Here is a 20,306-nt window from a genome sequence, read left to right as displayed (position 1 = left end):
CTCTCATGAGACATAAAATAGGAGAATGCATCATCACAGACATTGAGAATGTCTGAGGGTGCACCCAGAGGGGATGGCACAGGCCACGTATGGCAGAGGGGTCAAGGAAACATGCTTTGGATGTAAAGACCAAACATCACAGGTGGTCTGAGCAGGTGCAGATCTCCTGGAGTGATGCTAAGTGCAGTGCAGGTGAGGAAATGCAGGCGGCAGGTGCGAACACCCTGTGGGAAGTCTGGCTGTGAAGGTGAGAGCCCTGGAGGGACTTACTGGCTTGATGGCGGGTCCCTTAAGTGAGAGCCTGAAACATGTTCACTAAAGGTTGGGAAGGCTCTGTTGACAGAGGCTCTTCCCAGGAGAGGAGACCCATCAGACAGGAGGCTCCTGCTCTACAGTGGGAAAGGACAGGACTCAAAGCCCAGGTGGGCAGCTCTGCCTGGACTGGGAGAGGGCAGGACAGGTGAGGACTGGGCAGGTGTGCCTACAGTTGGTCTTCATTGAGAATGACACCTCCACTAACTGGAGGGAGAGTGAACGTCCAAGGTGTGATGGGATAGAGGCTCATGTTTGGCACTGGATGGGAGAGCTGGCTGCCCAGGGCACGGAGGGATTGCTGGGGGGCTAGGGCTGGCGCCTGTGCCAGGTCAACCAGCCAGAACACAGTGGAACCAGCGCTACCCTGGCTGAGCTACACTAAATTGGGCTGCTGGTACAAGAGATGGACAACAGGTCTGGTCTTTTAGGGGACTGGGCTGAGGACCCCCAAAATACTAGGGCATGCTAGCTGGGCTGACACAGTGGAGGTGTGGTGAAGGTTGATGCAGGGTCTGACAGATTGTGCCTCCACTGACACCCCAGCCATGAGCTGCAGTGGGTCGGAACCACATCTGTCCCAGTTCCAGCTTGTGCCTAGCACAGGGATGATCCAGGAGGCACCTGAAGTACTTCAATGCACAAATCAGGGCTCCTGACTTGAGACCAATGCAGTGGCCAGCTCCCAGCCCCTCTCCAGTCCCCAGAGCCCAGCTCCCCTGGTCAAGGATGGCACAGAGACAAACAAACCATCAGTGTTTATTGTTCAGCTCTCCCCAGTAGGTCAGTTCTAAGGCTGAAGGACTGGGCCTTCATGAGAACTATGTCTGGGACCTAGTGTGCCTTGAGGCCTGGAGGGGTCCCAATGCCTGTCAGTCCTCCCGTCAGGCTGTCCAGGTCCAGATTCCACGGGGTCCCAGGCTATGTCAGACCTGGGAGAGCTGACTTTGTGGAAGAAAAGGATATGTACGGAGAGGCTACATGATGTCTCAGAACCTGCCAGTTCCAACATCAGCATGTGACAGGAGGGAAATTGAGGCAAGAACCCAGAGGAAAAAGTGACAGGGGGTCTGAAAGGGAGGTAGGGAGGACCAGCATCTTTCAGGCCCTGATCCAGAACGGGAAGAGAGGTACTTCCTCCTGGCTCTGGAAGAGTGAGCAGGAGAGAAGTGGGGGTTCTAATCAGTCAGGGGTGTGTCCTGAACAGCTCCTTCCCCAGGGGTGTCTGCAAGGCAGCCATGCTTGAGGGGGTGTAGTGCCTGCACAGGTCCTATGGGCCCCCGGCCCTTGGTATGCACTGGAGGGGAGGCAGAGAAGCAGTCAGCAGCTTCATTCCCGCTGGGTCCTCACTGAGCCTTTTTGGTCACCTTCTGGTTCTTCAGCATCACATAGGTGATGAATATTCCTGGAATATACAGATCAGAAAGGCCAGGTAAGATCCAGGCTCAGGGCTGCTGGAAGGCCAGAGCAGGGCACAGCATGACAGAGTGACTCATACATGGGGCCAAGGACTTCCCCAACCACCCTGCAGGCCACCTGGTCATCTCCCTAGTTATCCATCAAGCCACACATCCACCCACATTCATTCAACAAACACCACTGAGTGCCCACCACAGGCAATTTGCTGTGTTTAGTGTTTCAGATTCTATAGCATCTGATCACCCACCAACCCACCCACCCCATCATCCAGTCATCTGATTTTTGACTCGTCCAAACCACTTTCTTGAGCACCAACTTGGTGCTCTGGACTGTGTAGGAGCTGAGGACACAGTAATAATGAAGACACAGTCCTAGGATGCCCATACACTAAACCATGGGAGACAAGAGAGGTGCAGGCATCATGAGCCAGGGTCACAAGGGGGTGAGAGGTGATTAAGATGTGAGCAGAGCAATGATGGTGGTAGTGAAGGGAGCAGGAAAAAGGGAGACATCCTATTAAAGTCCAGTGAGCCCCAGGCACCTGGAAGACTGTAGACCTGAGGGATGAACAGGAAAACCGCCAGGGTGAGTTGAGGGCAAGGAGCCTCAAGCAGATGTCTGGCAAGTGCCAAAATTCAGCTGCACATTCAGAGGCAGGAGAGGGTCATGAGGACTCCCAGACACCCTGCCCAGGGGAATGCTGACTTACCCACAAACAAAAGCAGCAGGAGGCCAGCAACTAGTGGGATGGCAACGGCATAGGCTCGGGGCAGGAAATACTTGTGGATGACATGCTGGCTGTCGATGAATGGCTGGCATCGAGGATAGAGCTCAGGTGAGCATTCCCCACCTTGCCCAGCTCCCCCAAGCCCAAACATCCACCTCCTCCATCTCAGGGGCAGATCCCACTCAAACCACTGGGACAATCTTTGCTTTTCTTTAAGATTTGTGTGCACTGGTTTGTTTCCTTCCTTCATTTATTTAATCACTGTTTACTGGGCACTTGCCCTAAGTTAGTGCTGGGGATCTGGCAGGGAACAGAAGATAAAGGACTTGCTCAAAGGCCCTCACAACCTAACAGGGAAAAGGTACACGAGGAAGCCTGGAGTGATTCCCAGCCTGGGCTCCAAGCTCTTCTTTACTAACATTTTTCTCCAAAGGATACAACATACTGCAAGACTTTGCCTTCCAAAAAAACCCCCGCCCCCATCAAAATCCTAAAGGGCCTCACAAAATCCATTGGCACTTATCATGCCCAGGAGCCAGTAGGATAACTAGAAGGACTAGACCTCCCGTCAAAGGCAGAGCAAATCAGGATCAGGGCTTTACAGCGTAGCAGTTAAGGATATGACCTTGGGTCCAACCACTGTCCCTGAGCCTCAGCTCCTCATCTATAAAATGGGGACAGCACCAGCACCTTCCTCATAGTGCTGTTCTGGAGATTTCATGAGGTATTCTGGTAAATCAGCTAGCACAATTCCTGACACATAGTAGCTGCTTAAATGATGTTAGGGGTCGGCTGTAAGACCCATCCACGGAGGCGAGAAAGGGAGGGGTAAGTACACGTACCAGGAGAATCACCCAGGCGGTGTAGTAGGTGAAGATGATGAGGCTAACGGCGACGAGGCCGAGTCCCACCACCTGGTCTGTCCCCGTGGCCTGAAGAAAAGGGAGGGCTCAATTGACGAAGTGACCCCACTTAGGTGTACTAATGGAGGGGGGGCGTCGCAGCCTGATTGTGTTGGCAGAGTGCCGGGCTCAGCGTTTTCACCGTACAATGGGTCGGCGGGACAGCAATCCCGATTTTGAGTGCCCAAGCCCTGCTCCGGAACAGACCCGGAATCCCCAACCCCAACATTCCGCCCCATTCTCACCATCTCCCCGCGCTCCGCGCCGGAGCACCAAGCCGCATCCGGTTCCGGATCCGGGCCCTTCTGGCCTCCGGCCGCAAGGCACTCCGGGAGTCGTAGTCCTTACGCCGGCCCAGGCCCACGTGGTCTGAGACAGGCAGGCACCGCCTTCTCCCCTTGCATGTCGGGAAATGTAGTTTCTCAAGAGCATTGTGGGACAAGTTGTTCCCGAATCTTCCTAGGTACGGGACTGAGCTGAGGATCCAGACTGGTACTCGTGGCCTCAGCCCCGTCGAACTCGCCCCAGAAGGAGAGCCCTTTCCTAGATATTCCAAAGCCCCAAGGCCAGAGCGGAATGGGGTGGGCGGCCAGAGGTCTCATTTTTCAGATGGAGAATTGAGGCTCAGAGAGGGGCGAGGACTCGCGAGAGATCACAGTTCGAGTTTGTGGTGAAGCCAACACCAGAACCTCGGGCTCTGCCTCCCGGCCCGGGGCCCTAACTTGTCTGTGGAAGGGAGGATGGAGAACAGGCACCGCCCGGCTGGGGTGGGAGGAGGGGCTGGCCCGCGCCCGCGGGGGTGGGGAGGTTGTCGATGGGCTTCCGCGTCCTCCCTTCACTGCAGGGATGAGGCCAGGGTGACCCTCCCGCCCCTCACCGGCTGCCCCTCGGGCCCTGGACGTCGCGACAGCCCAGGCAGCAGCCCACGCACGTCTTCGGACTGGCCGCGCCTGCAGGCCCCTCCCCAGCCTTGGAGGCCGTTTCCTCTGAGAGCAGGGGGCTGGGCCTCCTCGATGCTCGTTGACGTGTCCCCAGTTCTGGAGTCTCCAACAGTCTTCCCGCAGCTCGGGGGCTGGCTGCTCCTCACTCATCAGGTCTCACTGGGATGCACACACCCCAGGGAAGTCACCTTCGCAGCCGGGCGGGGGTTCCGTCGTCTGCTCCTCAGTGCTGCACAGCCCCAAGTGTCTCCATGATGACGCCTGTCGCCGAGTTTTAATTAGCTGATTTACTTGATCTGGCCCACCGACTGAGCTCCCTGAGCATAGGGCCGGGGGTCACTGCTGTATCCCCAGTGCGCAGAACGGAGTTCTGCACAAAGTAGGAGCTTGGAATGAACCAACCGATTTTAAGATTGGGTGGCTTTTTGATCTTGGAATGCTACAGAATAGGGGGTGGGGGGCGCACGTGGAGATATGGTCTGAACCTGGCAGGCTCCTTCTAGCAGCATCTGTCTCCTTGGGTGGTCTGAGCCCATCGCTATGGGGACTGCTTTCCCAAAGCTGATAGAGCAACCTTTTTTCTTTCCTACCATCTGGATACTGATTTTTCACTTAGCATTACTGTGTTCCAAAGGGGCAACCCTTTTTGGCCTACAGCCCAATTCCTTCCCCCTTCCCTCTCCACCTCAGGAGAGACTTTGGGCTCAGCTGAGAGCCAACTGTTCCTTCACCAGCTGTGCACTGAACAGAGGAGGGGGGCTGAGAATCAGCCTCTAGGGTTTATAGGGGTTATGCCGGGGTGGGGGTGGGGGGCAGGCTGCAGCAATGCAGTGCTGTGGCAGGGATGGACCTGGTGGTCTGGTTCTTTCTGGCCTGTCCAAAGCCACTGAGGTTTCCTGCTACTTCTGAGATCATTAAAGTTCCAGGGTGACATGCCTATCTCAGGGCTTGGTACAAACTCCTCTAACTTTAAATGGGCAGGAAGCAAGAGGCCCAGGCCTGGAGACTTAGAAGTTGGGGACATGGCTCTGTACCTTCCATAACTCAAGCTGTACACCCACTTTCTCTTGATCCACAACCTCATTTGCAGCTGAGAAAGCTGGGCTCAGATAGCTTTTTGTCTTCGGCATGCTTGCTGGAGACCGCCTGACTGCAGGGGCAGTCTGTAGAGCAGTGGTTAGAACTTGGGGTGAGGTGAGAGTTGCCAGTTACTAGATCTGAGACTGGCAAGAAACTACACTTCTGGGCCTGTGTCCTTCCCGGGACTCTGGTGTAATATTGTGACTTCAGCCAAGACTCGGGGAACCCTGGCCACCTTCTTCCCCACCCCCAAAGCATTACCTTCCATCTGATGCTGGCTTTGACCCCAAAGTGGGTAAAACAAATAAACAAGAACCAACATGCCATAACAAACAAAAACTGCAACATTTAATTTTTTCCCCAAACCAAGACATTGACACTAGGCTGATTTCCCTTTACAATATTATTTTCTACAGTAGAAGCTGGGACAGAGATACAAATACAGCCCACTGAACCAGGGTGTGGTGGTGGCAACATTCTGTCAAAAAAAAGGGGAATTAAAAAAAACCAAACAACCCCCCTCCCCCCATCTCCCTGCTCACCTCCCTCAAGAGAGGAGATCATGGACATTCTCCATCCTGGCAAATCGTGCCATGTGGTCAGTTTGTGAGGTGACCAGAAAAATAATAACCTAAAAATATTGTAGATTTTTATTTTCTTTAATAAATCTCCTAGTAAAAACGTTAAACTGTCTTCCAAGAAGATTCCGACCGACATTGCATAGACCAATTCCTTTCCAAAAATATCTCTAATATATTCCTCTCTATCTCTCTCTATATAGAATTTTTAAGTCTAGGAGCTGTGGGCACCTAGTGGGAAGTCACTGAGCTTGAGGGGACCAGAGGGCTCCCACGTGGGGATGAGGCCGGGCTCCAGGCCTCCAGCTCCAGCCAGCACTAATTTGGTTATGGCTGAATTCTCTGTCCAATTACCCTGGTCCAGGGCCTGGCAAGGGAGGATGTGGCAGGCTCTGTCTCCTGGGGTGACTGTCAAGTTCAGACCTCATCATCTAGAGTGGGGTTCCTAGTTTGGGGAGTCTCCTCAACAGCACCAAAGCTAGCTGTTTTATCCTAAAAGCCCCAGAACTTTGAATCAGATACCAAATACACCTTGAATGCACCTTCCCACTGGGCTGAGGTCATGCAGACACAGGAGGGAAGGGGGTCACTTCATCTGGAGACAGTGTAGCCAATCCCCTTTTAAAGTGACAGGTGTCGATGGGACAGGAAGGGACCCAGAGAGCTGACTAGAGCCTTCTCCAGCCAGAGCAAATGTTCCATCCTATTTCGACAGGCACCTTCTAACATTCATTTTCTGTAAGAGTTAGGTGATTAAAAACAACAACAAAATCCTAGAAATGCTCTGGTCCCAATGCTGGGAGGTTCCAAGACTAAGACTCCAACTCTTGCCAGCTGGGGCAGAAGGGCAAGGACCCCTCCCAGCCTGGGGAGGACACCCTTACCCTCACCCCTACCAGAGGGAGAACCAGTATCCCGGGCCCCCATGCAGATCCCCAGCCCTGCTGGGATCCAGTCAGTGGGTAGGGCAGAGAACAAAACCACCTCCCCTCACCTGGAGGAGGAAAAAATAACAAACTGTGAACCCTAAAAAAAAGGGGGGGGAATGAAAGAAGAAAAAAAAAAGTATAGGATTCAGTAAACACCAGCCTGCTGGGTTTATATAAAAATGAGTGAAATTAAAGAGTGGCAGGGAGTCTGTCCAGGGGCTGGCTGGCAGCCAGCACCCGCCTTCAAGCAGGTAACGAGGACGGGGAGGAAAGTGCTCAGAGCAGAGGCTTTAGTGAGGAGCAGGAGCAGGGCCAGACTGCTCTCTGCTGGAAACCCCCATCAAGGGCTTTGCCTAACTCTTGCCCAGAGCGGGGGTGCTTTCAGAGGAGGGCTCAGGCTTTTCTGGTCAGTAAGTAAGCCAGCTCCAGCTGGTCCAGTCACAGCCCACCTGCCCTTCAGCAGCGGCCCCAGCCCGGGCTAGCTGACTCCAGGGGACAGAAAGGGGGTGGTGCTTACCCAGCCCAGTCAGGCCCCTGACCTCCAAGGGCTTGGGAGGCACCTTCCTGGCTTTCTACAGGAAACCAGCTGCTCAGAACCCAGCCCTGGGCAGAGGGGAACCACCATCGAAGCTCAGACCTTTCTCAGCATGGGTCTCAGGGCCGAGCTGCAGCTAACTGGAGGGAGAGGCGGTGCCGCGGTCCAGCCGGGCTGCTGGAGCTGGGCCGCTGGCTGCACGGCAGGCAGCGCCCAGGAATCCGTGGGAAGGGGTCAGGAAGCGCAGGCGAGGGCCAGTGGGGCTGTGCTGGACACAAGCATGTGCAAAGTGCAGGCTGCCAGGGCAGCAGGGGAACATTCGTTGGGGGAGGGAATCTCAATCTGGAGTGTGGGTGGGGTCTGAGGTCTTGGCTCCCAAGAAGAGGCCGCCAGCGGGTCCCCCAGGGCACAGGGAAGGGATAGCTGAAGCAGTAAGCAGTCAGAGGGCCACAGTGGCAGGATTCTGGGGGTGAACTGGCCCCCAATGGCAAGGGAGCAACAGAACAGAGCCCTGCCAGGACATGGTTGAGCTGGCACTCCTAGAATGAACAGGGACACAGGGCAAGAGGCCCCTTGGCCACAAGCAGCTCCGCGTGGAGGAGCTGCTGCGTGTACCCACTGAGGGGCCGGTCGGTATCCAGCAGGGGATCCTGGCCGGCTTCATCTTGCCCACCTACTTCATGGGCCTGCGTGTCCTGCCCTCTAGTGGTTCAGAGAATATTCACAGTGGTGCCCAGGCCCTAACAGGCCAGGAGGGTCCCAGCACGGATGGGAGGACAATGGAATGATGCTTTGGGCAGGAGTGCATGGAGGAGGCACAGATGAGATGTGGAGTGGACGGTGATCCAAAGGGGAAGGTCCCTCGTGGAATGACACGGGTCTGGACACCCGCAATGGCAGGGCCCTTCTCCAGCCTGGACACCCGCTCCTCAATGGCTTTCAATCACGACTGGCTCGTAGACCCCAGAGGAGACCCTGTGGGAAGAGACAGGTCAGCTCGTCCTCCTCAGTGCTCCTCTGGGCCAGGCCCTGAGGCACTGCACGAACAGGCACTGTTAACTGGCCCCGTTTAGCCTAAAAGGAAACGAGTTTGACACAGATGAGAAGTGTCGGTCTATGGGATCGCGGCACGGGCACAGGCTATGCCCCAGCTCTTCCTGGGCACCAGTGGCTTACACACGGGGTGTGCTGAGCCCATCTTGACAGCAACCCTGGAAGGGAGGGACTGCACACCACCCCCCTTGACAGATGAAGAAACTGAGGCTCAGAGGGATTGAGGCTTGCCAAGAGGGCAGCAGACATTCTGGGCTCAGCAAGCTGCTCTGCTGTGACCTTGCTGTCAAAGAGACTGGTTTTCCCTCCCTGAAACCCAGTTTCAAAGGGAGGCTAGCGAGAGAGGTGTATACACAAACCTTCAAAGAGGTCCCCCTGTTTTTCCCCCCACCTCACAGAAACAGCCCAGACTTCAGGGAGATGGCAGATGCAATTTTGAGCCTTGCCAGCAGGGGTCAGCAGAGTAGCGCCAGAGGGCAGGTCTGCCCGCCCCCAGCCAAATCTCCTTCAGCTCTGGCCCTAGATGTTAAAGGGGCACTTTCCCACCCTGCCCACCAATGAGGAAAGCTCCTCCACCCACTCAATCATCCAGTGAGACAGGCACATGGTAAAATGCTGTAATATATGATTAAGAGGACACTGGCATTCCATAACTCAAGTTCAAGCCAAAGTTTGATCCTACCACCCCCAGCATCATGAGGGCAGAAAACTGTGTTGTTTACTGTACCCCCAGCACCTCAATCAGTGCTGGTGTGCAGCTGGTGTGCAATAACTACCTGTCCAATAAACGGGCCATCATCATCTTGAAGGGGTTCCCAGATCCAGGAGGAAGGGAAAGTAGGGCCCCAAATCAAGATTATCAAGCCCCTGCTCTGTGCCAAGCCCTGTGCCAGGCACTTTCAGTGGTTACCTTTGGAACCCCCAAAACCAACCCTGAAGCACTGTCCCAGGTTTCTAGTTGAGATGTGGCCCACACCATTTGAGAGATGGGGAAACTGAGGCGCAGAGAGAAATGACTGGCCCCAGTCATGCTGTGGCGTCAAGAGCTGGCATTCAAAGCCAGGTCAGTAGGCTTTAGAGACTTTGCTCTCAGATCCATGACTCCCACGGCCACCCTAACCACCCACCCTTGAACCTTCACCCCTACCTGTTGGCCAGCTGGATGCCACTGAGCGTGGTGGAGCCATCGCGGCTCACGAACAGCCGGAGGTTGCTGTCTGTGGGGACACGGGAGGATAGAGGCTGAGCGGGGGGAGCCCTCATGAGCTGGCAGCACTGTCCCCCCAGCCCACCCAGCGTGGGCAGCTCACCTTCAGTGTTGCTGCCGTCTGTAAAGTCCTGGCTCTGCATGATCTTCTCCACGATGTCATCTGCATCAATCCGCGTGTCATCCACCCAGGTCGGGTGGCTCTCCACCGAGTCCTTCTTCCTCCTGGAGCAGGGCAGGCCGAGTCACAACAGTCAGGGTGGTAATGGGCACAATGATGACAATAGTGGGCACCTACATCGCTCAGGATGCTCTAAGGCACGGGAGAGCTTGTTCAGGTTGTAGTCACTCAACCCTCATGCAGCCCTACTATGCAGGTGCCAGTATTACTGGTCTTACAGATGAGGACACAGGCTCCGAGAGGCCACACAGCACCTAGACAGGGACCTAGTAGGTACACTCTGTCATACCCAGCATCCGCTAACTGAGCACAGCATGCCAGATAGGTCAGGGCCAACTCATGAACTTCAACTGCTGAATCATCACCATCCAACCCTGATGCTGGGACCCTACTGTCCGAGTTGCAGGTAAAGAAGCCAAGGTTCAAGGAGCCCCCAGGAGAGGTCTGTTCTCCAAAGCGCTGAGCAGTGAGACTCACCGAAATGAGCGGTCTGACAGATGCGGGGGCCGGGGTGGCCGGGGTGGCTTCTCGGGGGGCCGGTGCTCACGCTCGCCACCCTCAGGGCCCTCCACGGTCATGCTGAGGCCACCAGAGGCACTGCTGCTGGTGGACGTGTTGCGACGGTGCGTCAAGTCGGAGAGGCTGGAGGAGCGCGAGTGCTCCGTGCTGTAGCCTGCTGGGCGGGTGGGCGGGCAGTTCGTGACAAGAGGGCGGGTCATGTGGAAGGCCAAGGGCACAGGGCCGGGTGGGCACTCACCAGAGATCTTGGACTGCTGGCTGGCATAGCTGGAGTTGCGGGAGTGACCAGAGTGGAACACCTCCTCGGGGCTGGACAGGTTCTGGTCTGTCTCCTCGGGCACCCCTGGAAGGCAGGGAGAGGGGCGGGGGTACAGTGGTGCTGCCCTCTGGCAGGGGGCGGGGCGGGGAGACACTATGTGTTTCCATTTAGCAGACAGAAACAGGTTCACAGGAGCAGCAATCTGCTCCAAAGCCCAGTTCACCTCTGGCCCAGGCTCATGAATTCTGCAAGTATCTGTCAGGGACCCCTCTGTGCACGGTGCTCCCTGCTGGGTGCGTGAACGGGAGACAGGGTGTCACAGGTCTTTGGGGAGGAAGAATGTTGAACAAAACATGACCCGCAATGAACTGCCACTGCGGTGAGAGGTGCAGAGCAGTGGCCGGGGTCTGACCCAGGCTGCGACCGGGGAAAGGCAGGCTCCCCCGAGGCCTCACTGTGAGACCCTCAGGAGCCACGGGAGGAGGCCAGCCAGAGCAGGCATCAGAAAGGGCCTTCGGGAGGGAACTAAGGCAAAGGCCCTGAGGCTTGTGCGAGCTATAGTCAGTGCAGCTGGAATAAAGCAAACAAGCGTGAGGGGAACAGGCTGACAGCCCTGCTCCAAGTCACCCATGACCCCAACTTCGAAACTAACACCCCAGCCCTTCCCAACAGGAGGTGCGGGGGAACAGGTGGATCCACCCAGGGCTCCGTGGGTACCCAGCCACCAGTCCTCCTGTGGTAAACACAGGAAGTAAGGCTTGTCCATCCCCTCTTCGGAGATGAGCTCAGCCAGACCCCCAGCTGGATCCCAGGCCTGCTGTGTCCCCAACCAAAGTCACGGGGCTTTAAGTCCCCAACAAGTTCTCTCTGCAGAGGAGGGCAGGGGTGCAGAAAACCAGCTACAGAGGCATTTGGGGCATACCCCCCACGCTGCCTGGGAGAGGCACTGCTGCTACTTTGCATGAAGGCATCATCTGTGCTGGGGTGGCGTGGTCCCCAGAGGGCCCTGTTCCCAAGCGCAGCCCCCTGGCTGGGGCTCCAGGAAAAGAGGAAGTGGAGGAAAGCTGGCCCTTGAGATCAGGGGGTCCTCACCGCTCCCAGCCCCCGGGGGCAGAAGCACCCAGCAAACATCTGCTGAGCCACCCGGCTTTGTGCCCTAATTGCTCTTGTGACACAAATTAGGGTCACCACATGCCGCCTTGTTCACTAATCAGCTGGGGGGCAGCTCAAAAGCCACCACTTCAGGGAGACTGCCCTGGTCCCAGAGACATGTGTCTCTCTCTCAGTTCTTGACACTCGGCAGGTGGACGTGCATTTGACTTATTTATTGTCTGACTGACGCCTGTCTCTCCTGCTAGGTGGGGAGGGCCATGAGGTCAGGGACACCATGTCAGTCTCTGCCCAGGGCGCTGCACAGTGCCTGGCACATGGGAGGGGCTTGGACATGTCCGCCTAATGGCAGCGTGGATGGTGTAAACACCATCCCACCACCTCTCTTCTCAACAACCATCTCCCTTGGGACAGCTGGGAGGTAAAGGGGGGCCAGGGACAGGTGGGGAACGGTACCTGAACTGAGGATGGTGGGCCGGACCTTGGGGGGCCGGGACCCCGTCAGGGAGTTGGTGCTGCTGCCGCCACTGCTACTGGTCCCGCCACCCTTACACGTCAGCTGCAGGGAAGAATCCTGGCCTGGGATGGAGATGGACTTGGCAGTAGACGGCGGCCTTGGGAGGACAGAGGGGTGACTGTGGTGCCCCAGCCTCAGGGTCAGCTGAAAACAAAGGAGCCCCCACCCTGGGCAGCCTGCACCCACACTCACGTCTTGAAGCAGGGGTCTCCAGAGAGCAGGAACATCCCGATGGTGACCTGTGATACAGGAGGGTTAGCCATACCACGTCCATCCACTCAGCCCAGGCGCCCGGCCTCCCACGGCCTCCCTGCTCAGGCTCCAAACAGGGCTTGGAGTCTAATCCCGGCTGCGGCCCCTGCTGACCCTGGTGAAGCCATCACACCTCACTGAGCCCCCATTTCCTCATGCAGAAGGTAGAACCGATCCTGACACCTGCTTCATGAGAGTGGAGAGGATGCAGTGAGACCAGGCTTCTCTTGGCTTCGTACCTGGCTCAGCGACTGGACAGCAAAAGCCAGCTACTGTTATTTCAGAACTGCGGCTACACCGGGAGCCCCCGCAGCAGGGGCTGCGAGTCACTCTCCATCCTCAGTGCCCAGGGCTCCAGGAGGTGTGGGAGCACAAGCGACATGGCAGAGGGACGGAGCTCGAGAATCCCGCGGTGAGGAGGGGGTTCCCGAGCCTAACACTGGGAGAGGGAGCGCTCATCTAGTCCAACACAGAGGGCAGGGGCTTTGTGAACGTTTTTTGAATAAAGTAAAGCAAAAACCCATTAGAAACTTAACAATTCAATATCCACTTGGACAAAGATTTTGGCAATGGCCCGAACCAGGCAATGTTTAGGTCCTCAAATCTGGACTGAGAAGGAACACAGCTGGGAAAGAGGCGCTCAGATCCCAGCCACCACCGACAAAAAGAAGACTACTGGGGTGAGGCTTGGGGGTATTTTTACTGGATAATTTTTTGGCCATGACAGCACCCTACAAAGGTGATGGCCTCAGACTGCAGATGAGGGAACTGAGACCCAGACTCAGAGGAAGTGACTGCCCACGGCCCTATAGATAGGATGTGGCCTTGAAGCTGAACCCACCTGCCCCCCAGGTGTCCTTGAACTGGCCTGAGGTGTATGGGGCCAGTGGGGTGAGGGTGAAAGGTCTTAGCTCCCCCCACAATCAGCCTGTACCTTTTTGGTGTCTAATTCTCTCTGCAAAGGGTCTGGGAGTCCCTAGAGCCTCTGCCCACCACTTCTGGAAGCTCTGCCCCAGCACAACCTGCTCCCACTAGGTCACCTGGCAGAGATGCAGTTAGGACGAGACTGTTTTCTCAGCCAGGTGGGAGGGTGTGGAGACAAGGAAGAGAGGTGTGGGGTGGTAGATGCCCAGATATCTCTGTCCCCAGAGGCCAAGAAGTAGCGGCCTGGGGGGCAGAGAGCGGCCCCAGCCACCCAGTCTGCCCAGGGGGAGGGGCTTCCCTGGGACCTCAGGCTGCCTCATGCCATGTGGGACTGGACTATGGGAAGAATCTGGACTACCGGCTCACCACGTGCCAGCTCTGCTGACTCCAGGCAAATGATCTAACCTCTGAGCCTCAACTGCTTCCTATGCAAAGCTGGGACTAACAATGGACACCACACCCACGGGGCTGCTGTCAGGCATCACGAGACAAGTGGTGGCATCGCTCAGCTATGTTGATCTCATTGAACTTAAAGAGACTGTTGGGGTCCAGCCACAATTATGGATGGGGAAACTGAGGCCAATGGCTGGTAGCTTCCTGACCCAGGGCCCACATCCTCCTAGAATCCCTCACTGCCTGTCCAGGGGAAGAAACTGTATTTTTAACAACCCTGCAAGGAACCTGAGGAGGAGCAGGTCTGCCACTGTCCCATGGTGAGAGGGGGCAGAAGCAGCAGCAGGGCCCTAGTACCTTGAGGATAGAGTTGTCCTGGCGGGTGTTCTTCGTGTCATATCCCTCCAGCAGGCAGCAGCGCACGGTGGAGCCCGAGCCTGCAAACTCAGCCAGGTTCAAGTCGGCGAAGCCCAGCTGGGAGGGAGAGAGGAGACTGTGGGAGGCTGCAGAGAGTGTGGGTGCAGGGCTGACAGCACAAGGGTTAACTTGGCAACGGAGGAAGAGGAGGAGGAGGAGGAGAAAGGGGAGGAGAAGGAGGAGGAGAAGCAAGTTAAGCCCCACTACAGCCCAGACTGACTGTTGCATAACCTGCACCCAAGGACAGAGGCCGGGGCTGGTGGCTTGGGCTGGCGGCTCCAATGTGGCAGGGCCAGGAGCTCACATCCCTGAGCTGCACAAAGCGCCCTTTGTACTGTGTCCCAGAGTGCACTGGGGCAGCACCCGAGATGAAAGGACATTGTTGTCTGTGACACAGACACATTGTTCCCTGAGAAACAAGGCTGCGCTGTGGGAGCCGCCAGGACAGCGGGCAGGGGGGAGGAAAAGCCCGTGGGAACTTGGCATTGGGATGGTGGGTGGGGGGCACTCAGCAGGGTGCACAGGAGCCCCTCGTGGAGGCTGGAGTGAGGGGCGGTCGGGCAGTCGGTGGTGATGCTCCTTGGGTACAGAGAGAGGAGCGAGGGATGGGGAAGGAAGTGGAGAGAGTACAAGAACATGGTCTAAGAGCTAAGCAGGCCTTTCACATGGAAACCGATTCTGGCAGACGTGGAGCGGCAACAGAGGTTAAGGTGAGAGGCTGCTGGGATTAGAGACGGGACAACCAAACCAACCAGGGAGGTTTACTGAGCACCTGCTACGTGCGAGTCTCTGCTGCAGACTCTGGGGCATGGGTGCCAGAATCAGGGACCCAGGTCAAGTCCCAGCCCTGCCACAGACTCAGTGACCCCCACTTGACAGACAAGGAAATGAAGGTGCAGAGAGAGGAGGTGACATGCACAGGGCCCCAGGCTTAACCAGCAGAACCAGGCCTGAAAGTAGGCCTGATCAGCGTCAAGTCTTGCCACCTCTCTGGGCCTCAGTTTCCTCCTGTGTCAAGGCTGCTGCGCCAGTGTGGACATTTGATTGGAGAACGAAAGGGAAGGGCCTGGCAGGTCTGACAAGTGCTAGGCACATGGCAAACATTTACCGGAGGGACGCAAGATGCTCCAGCTGTTTGCTGGCCGTTTCTTTCCTGGCTGGGCAGCTGTCCTCACCCACGTGAATCAATGGGAGGAGACATTTCCACTCTGTGGCACCTTCCACAGGCCAGTTTTGGCCATCCTGCCCTCTGCTCCTGGAGAGGCCCAGGAGTGCCCAGCCAGGGCCGAACGCAGAGCGCACATCCCAGGACGCTGAGCTTCCTGAACTCTGGGTGGTGGGAAGAACACGCCCTGCGCACACGGTGAGGTGAGGCAAAGGCATTTCCCCTCCGAACTGACGAAGCCCACCCCCTGCCACTGTGCCACCTCCCTGGGGAGGCCCCAGAAGGGAGTGGACTGTGAGTCCCCACAGAGAAAGGGCTTTAAGGGCACAGCAGGCTTATTCAAAGCCAGGGGTGACCCCTCCAGAGGCCGTGTGCCTTCTCCTTCCCCAGTGGGAAAGGTTTCAATGAGGAGGACTGGCCTGTCTGTGGGTGCAGTGAGAACCTGGCAACAACACAGAATCCAGCAGCAGAGACTGGCTGAGTCACCCGTCGCCCAGCCGCACAAAGGGACACTGCTGCTGCTAAAGCAAAAGGACGTTTGTGATGACATGCAAACATGCCCATGACGTATTGGCGAGAAAAGCAGCAAGCTGCAAAATCCATTTGGAACAAGTCCCTTTTGTGTGTTCAAAAATCACATTGTGTGCACATACACATGGACTCATTTAAGGTGTTCACTCTCCATTTCTCTAAGCCACAGGCAAAAAGTTTATTCATTTCTCTGCGTGTATGATATCTTCCATATTATTTTTTTCTTAAAAGGTCTAGAAAGATCCTAAAGAATCTCAATGCTGGGATCTGGGGAGGAGGCCTGGAGAGGAAGGGGACAGAAACTACCTTTCCCACTCTTTATTTCATCCTCACCCAAGGATATTTTTACATTTATCTTCAGACAGAGTGGGAGGGAGGGAGAGAGAAGAGAGAAACATCGATGAGAGAGAGACACATCAATTGGTTGCCACCCGCATGACCCCAACTGGGGCCAGGGACGAATTGCAACCAAGGTACGTGCCCTTGGCTGGAATCGAACCCCCGACTCTTTGGGGGTTAAAGTGTCCGCAGACCGACACTTTAACTGCTGAGTCGAACCAGCCAGGGCTACCCTTTCCACTCTATGAACGTCTGTACCATTTGTGATGGAACAAACATATGCTGTCTTATATAAAGTGCAAAGATGATCAACAGAGATATTTCTGGCCCTGGCCAAGTAGCTCAGTTGGTTAGAGCATTCATTGTCTCAAAACACCAAGGTAGTGGGTTTCATTCCTGGACAGGGCACATACAAGTAGCAGCCAATAAATGCATAAATAAGTGGAACAACAAATCGATGTTTCTCTCTCTCTCTCTCTCTCTCTCTCTCTCTCAAATCAATAAAGAGAGAGAGAGAGAGAGAGAGATTTCCAAAAATAATATATCTCCTGTAGGGCTGCATATCTCTTGTTTGGATCATAGATGGGACTGGAAGTTCTCTTGGGAGCTTCTCTCATGCCTGTCCCATTCTGCCCCTCCCATCCCACCACCCCTTCACACAGTTGTACTCACCTTGGAATAAGTCTTCCCACCTTTCAGTTCCTGCACAGGGAGACAGACACAAGTAGCAGGGTGACAAGAGAATCCATAGGACCTCATATGTATCCCCAACCCCCAGCCCCCCAAAATGTAACCACCAATGGAGGACAAGGGACGGAGCAACTCACTCCATTTTCCCTGAGAGGGACAAGCCAGGGGATGGGCCTGAAGCCACCAGAGCAGTGTCCCCACACCCTTGGCCTTGGGCTTGCAGCCCCCAGCCCCAGCTCAAAGCCCAGCCTCACCTTGCGTACTGACACCCGGAAAACGCAGGGGTCCAGCAGGCCAGTGGCTGGGTTGGCGCTCATCTTACACACAAAGGTGAACCGCTTCCGCCACCGCACACAGTTCTCCTGCACCTCCTCCCTGTAGGCCAAAGGGACAGGTGAGCACAAGCATGCAGGTCAATGCTGTGGGAACCCGCGAGAAGCACTCAGGTCCAGGGAGGCAGTGACGGGAGGGTGCGGACAGGAAGGAAGGGGACCTCTCACTTTTCACTCTGTATCACAAAGTGACTGTATTTTCATAACAGAATGTGCTTGTGTAAGTGTTGTAAAAACAAAAATATGTAATAAAAAAGGAAAAACACAAGGGGAGTGAGGTCAGGCTGGGGCAGCTGCCTCTCCCTCTGCTCCCAGAACTGTCTCCCACCCCCCTGTTTTATGGCCTAGGGCAGCTCCTTCCGCTGCCGTTCCCTCCCACCAGCCAGGCTCCCCTGGCCATGTCACAGCAGTCTTCCCAGACTGAACCACCAGTCCATTTTATAGATGAGGAGACCGAGGCTAGGTACACTGCCTGGGACCACCCAGCCAGGAAACAGCTGGCCCTGAGCCCAGTACTGCCTGGCTCCAGAGCCCCTTCATCACACTGGTAATAACAGCCAGTGCGCACAGCGCTTCCCACGTGCCTGGCACCACTCAAAGCACCTTACAAACCCAGCGACCCCTGGAGCCTGCTCCAAGTGCCAGCAACCCATGGTCACGCCCACCCTGCCAATAGGGCAGTTACTACCATTAATCCAATCCCACATTCAAAGAAACCAGAACTCTGGGGCTGAGACCCTGGCCCCGAGGCCCACACATGGCAGGGCAGCGTCTTGAATCCCAGCAGCCGGGCTTTGGATGCCACACGTTTAACCCTCACCACTCCAGGGCTAAGACACCACTTGGGGCCCTCAGCATCCTGGCACTAACTTGGGGGTTGTCCTTCCAGCCTCCTGAGTTCCTCCTGGGCCTGGGGAGCATGACCAAACCCCAAATTCAGAACCCCCGTCAGAGGGAAGCGCTTTGTGCCCTGGGAGTGAGTGGGAGTTGGGAGCAGCTCATCTGAGCCTCTCCCAGCTGCTGTGGGGGCCCTGGCAGGAGCTGGGGGTGGCAGCAGCACATGGCAAGAGATGAGCTCTGCACCCCTGTGCAGCTCCCATCCCCCACAGCCCGTCTGGCAGAACCAGTGCTCAGGAAGGGGTAGCCACGGAAGGGAGGGGCTGGTATGAGAGACATTATCTCCAGCCTCATCCCACCTAACAGGAATGGCCAAGCGGACAGCTGAGGAAGTGACCTGAGGAGCGCAGGTTAATTGCCAGACTAGGGTCCGCACAGGAGCGTCTCCTGAACATGCTGCTTGCTTCTGCACCTTGGGAGCAGGCTCTACGCCACCCTCTTCTGCAGCTGAGGGCACTGAGGCAGCAAGAGACTGCTCCAGATCACGTCCCCAGTGACTGACGAGGTAGGATGCAAACCCAGGACTGTCTGACTGCAGAGTCACAGCCACCACCTTGGTTCACGGGCCACAGAGCCTGAGAAGCCCGGCAGGCGGAACCCACCAGGGTTGTGGGGCCAGCCGTGCTCTGCTCTGCGCCCGAGGCACCCACCCATGTCCCTGAGTGCCAAGTATGGCTGAGCACTGCAGCGGACTAACAGACCATTTGACAGTCACCCAGTGATGACTGTCAACAGGAGAGGGTGGGGGAGGGGGAGTTAGGAAGGTAACTGACTTCGGGGAGGTGACACTGAGGCTCAGGCCCCAATAAAGAGTGAGCAGCAGCCAGGGGGGAGACAGGTCCAGGCGAGGAAACAGTGAGTGTGGAGCAAACGTGCTCTAGGTTCCTGGGCTGACGCAAGCCTCTGAGCAGAGCCTGTGAGGAGCTCCCTCCTGGCTCCACAGGCTTGGAGGACGTGACCCTGGCTCATCCCATGTCCTGCCAGGTCTGTGACAAGAGGCAACAGGACACAGGTCAAGCAGACTTGGGCTCACAGCCCTCACTCTCTGTGCAACTCAGGCTGGGGATCAACCTCTCCACCCTCATTAGTAAAACAGGTGCACCAGCCACTCATTCATGGGTACCTGGGAGCATTCAGTGACATGAGCCCCTCAAGGGCCTGGTGGGGGGAGGTCCATGAGATATGCCTCATCCGATGAAGACGCTGGGGATCTAGAGAGACTCAGTCACCAGAATGCTCCAACCTTGTGAGGAGGGTGAGCTCCAGCAACCTCCCATAGCCCCAAGACTGGGACAAATAGAAAAGGCCAGGGCTAGAGACGAGGGGAGGAAAGAAAGTTCCCAACCCCCGACAGACATGGGCAGGGGCCCTCAGGAAGCAGGAGCCCAGGGCTGGGGCATCAGCCCGCCAGCTCCACTCACTCACTCATTCACTCACCCTCTTATTCATTCATTCACCCATCTATCCATCCATCCATCCATCCAGCCATCCAGCCATCCAGCCATCCAGCCAGCCAGCCATCCAGCCATCCATCCATCCATCCATCCATCCATCCATCCATCCATCCATCCATCCATCCATCCATTCAAATTACTGAACTCCGGCTGTGTGCCTGTTCCCGTTCTATGTACTGGCATGACAGCAGTGACCAGCTTAAACTCTGGTGGGAACAGAAAGATAAGGATTAAACAAACGAGAAAAATATATGAAGGTAAAAAGGAAGAATTAGCCCTGGCCGGTTTGGCTCAGCGGTTGGAGCGTCGGCCTGTGGTACAGAGAGACCCGGGTTCGGTTCCCGCTAAGGGCACGTACCTCGGTTGCAGTTTGTCCCCGGCCCTGGTTGGTCGTGTGGGTGGCAGCCACTCGATGTGTCCCTTCATATCGAGGTTTCTCTCTCTCTCTCTTCCTCTCTCTTCCTCCCGCTCTATCTGAACAAAAAATGGAAAAAATGGAAAAATGTCCTCGGGTGAGGATAAAAAAAAAAAAGGAAGAATTAAAACTATCTCTACTGGCAGATGACTTGATCTCATATGTAGAAAATCCTATGAAATTTACTAAAAAACTATTAGAATACAAGAGTTCAGCAATGTTGCAGGA

The 20,306-nt window shown here is 56.0% G+C and overlaps 2 protein-coding genes across 3 annotated transcripts in view; both read right to left on the bottom strand.

Moving 5' to 3' along the window:
- Positions 1 to 1,055: 1,055 nt before the first annotated feature.
- DPM2 (dolichyl-phosphate mannosyltransferase subunit 2, regulatory) lies at positions 1,056 to 3,664 on the bottom strand. Its single transcript, XM_036261316.1, has 4 exons — positions 3,606 to 3,664; positions 3,301 to 3,390; positions 2,441 to 2,543; positions 1,056 to 1,717 (listed from the first exon to the last, which is right to left on the bottom strand). Exons 1-4 carry the CDS (start codon positions 3,606 to 3,608, stop codon positions 1,659 to 1,661), a joined length of 255 nt encoding a protein of 84 aa, XP_036117209.1. The 5' UTR covers positions 3,609 to 3,664; the 3' UTR covers positions 1,056 to 1,658.
- A 2,043-nt stretch (positions 3,665 to 5,707) lies between these two features.
- FAM102A (family with sequence similarity 102 member A) overlaps positions 5,708 to 20,306 on the bottom strand; it is a 37,714-nt gene continuing 23,115 nt past the window's right edge. Inside the window, exons 2-11 of one of the 2 annotated variants that reach the window (XM_036260898.1) lie at positions 17,235 to 17,355; positions 16,963 to 16,992; positions 14,196 to 14,312; positions 12,462 to 12,508; positions 12,209 to 12,366; positions 10,622 to 10,726; positions 10,342 to 10,540; positions 9,787 to 9,908; positions 9,624 to 9,693; positions 5,708 to 8,398 (exon numbers count right to left, since the gene is read on the bottom strand). In XM_036260898.1, coding sequence (XP_036116791.1) covers positions 8,353 to 8,398; positions 9,624 to 9,693; positions 9,787 to 9,908; positions 10,342 to 10,540; positions 10,622 to 10,726; positions 12,209 to 12,366; positions 12,462 to 12,508; positions 14,196 to 14,312; positions 16,963 to 16,992; positions 17,235 to 17,355 — 1,015 coding nt within the window. In that variant the 3' untranslated portion in view covers positions 5,708 to 8,352. The remainder of the gene's footprint in view (positions 8,399 to 9,623; positions 9,694 to 9,786; positions 9,909 to 10,341; positions 10,541 to 10,621; positions 10,727 to 12,208; positions 12,367 to 12,461; positions 12,509 to 14,195; positions 14,313 to 16,962; positions 16,993 to 17,234; positions 17,356 to 20,306) is intronic. The other variant, XM_036260899.1, reaches the window with a different exon arrangement.

This window comes from Molossus molossus, unplaced genomic scaffold (assembly GCF_014108415.1).
Source record: "Molossus molossus isolate mMolMol1 unplaced genomic scaffold, mMolMol1.p scaffold_m16_p_14, whole genome shotgun sequence".
NCBI lineage: Eukaryota > Metazoa > Chordata > Mammalia > Chiroptera > Molossidae > Molossus > Molossus molossus.
Note: the sequence above shows the minus strand (reverse complement) of the source record. Positions and strands in the feature narration are given on the sequence as shown.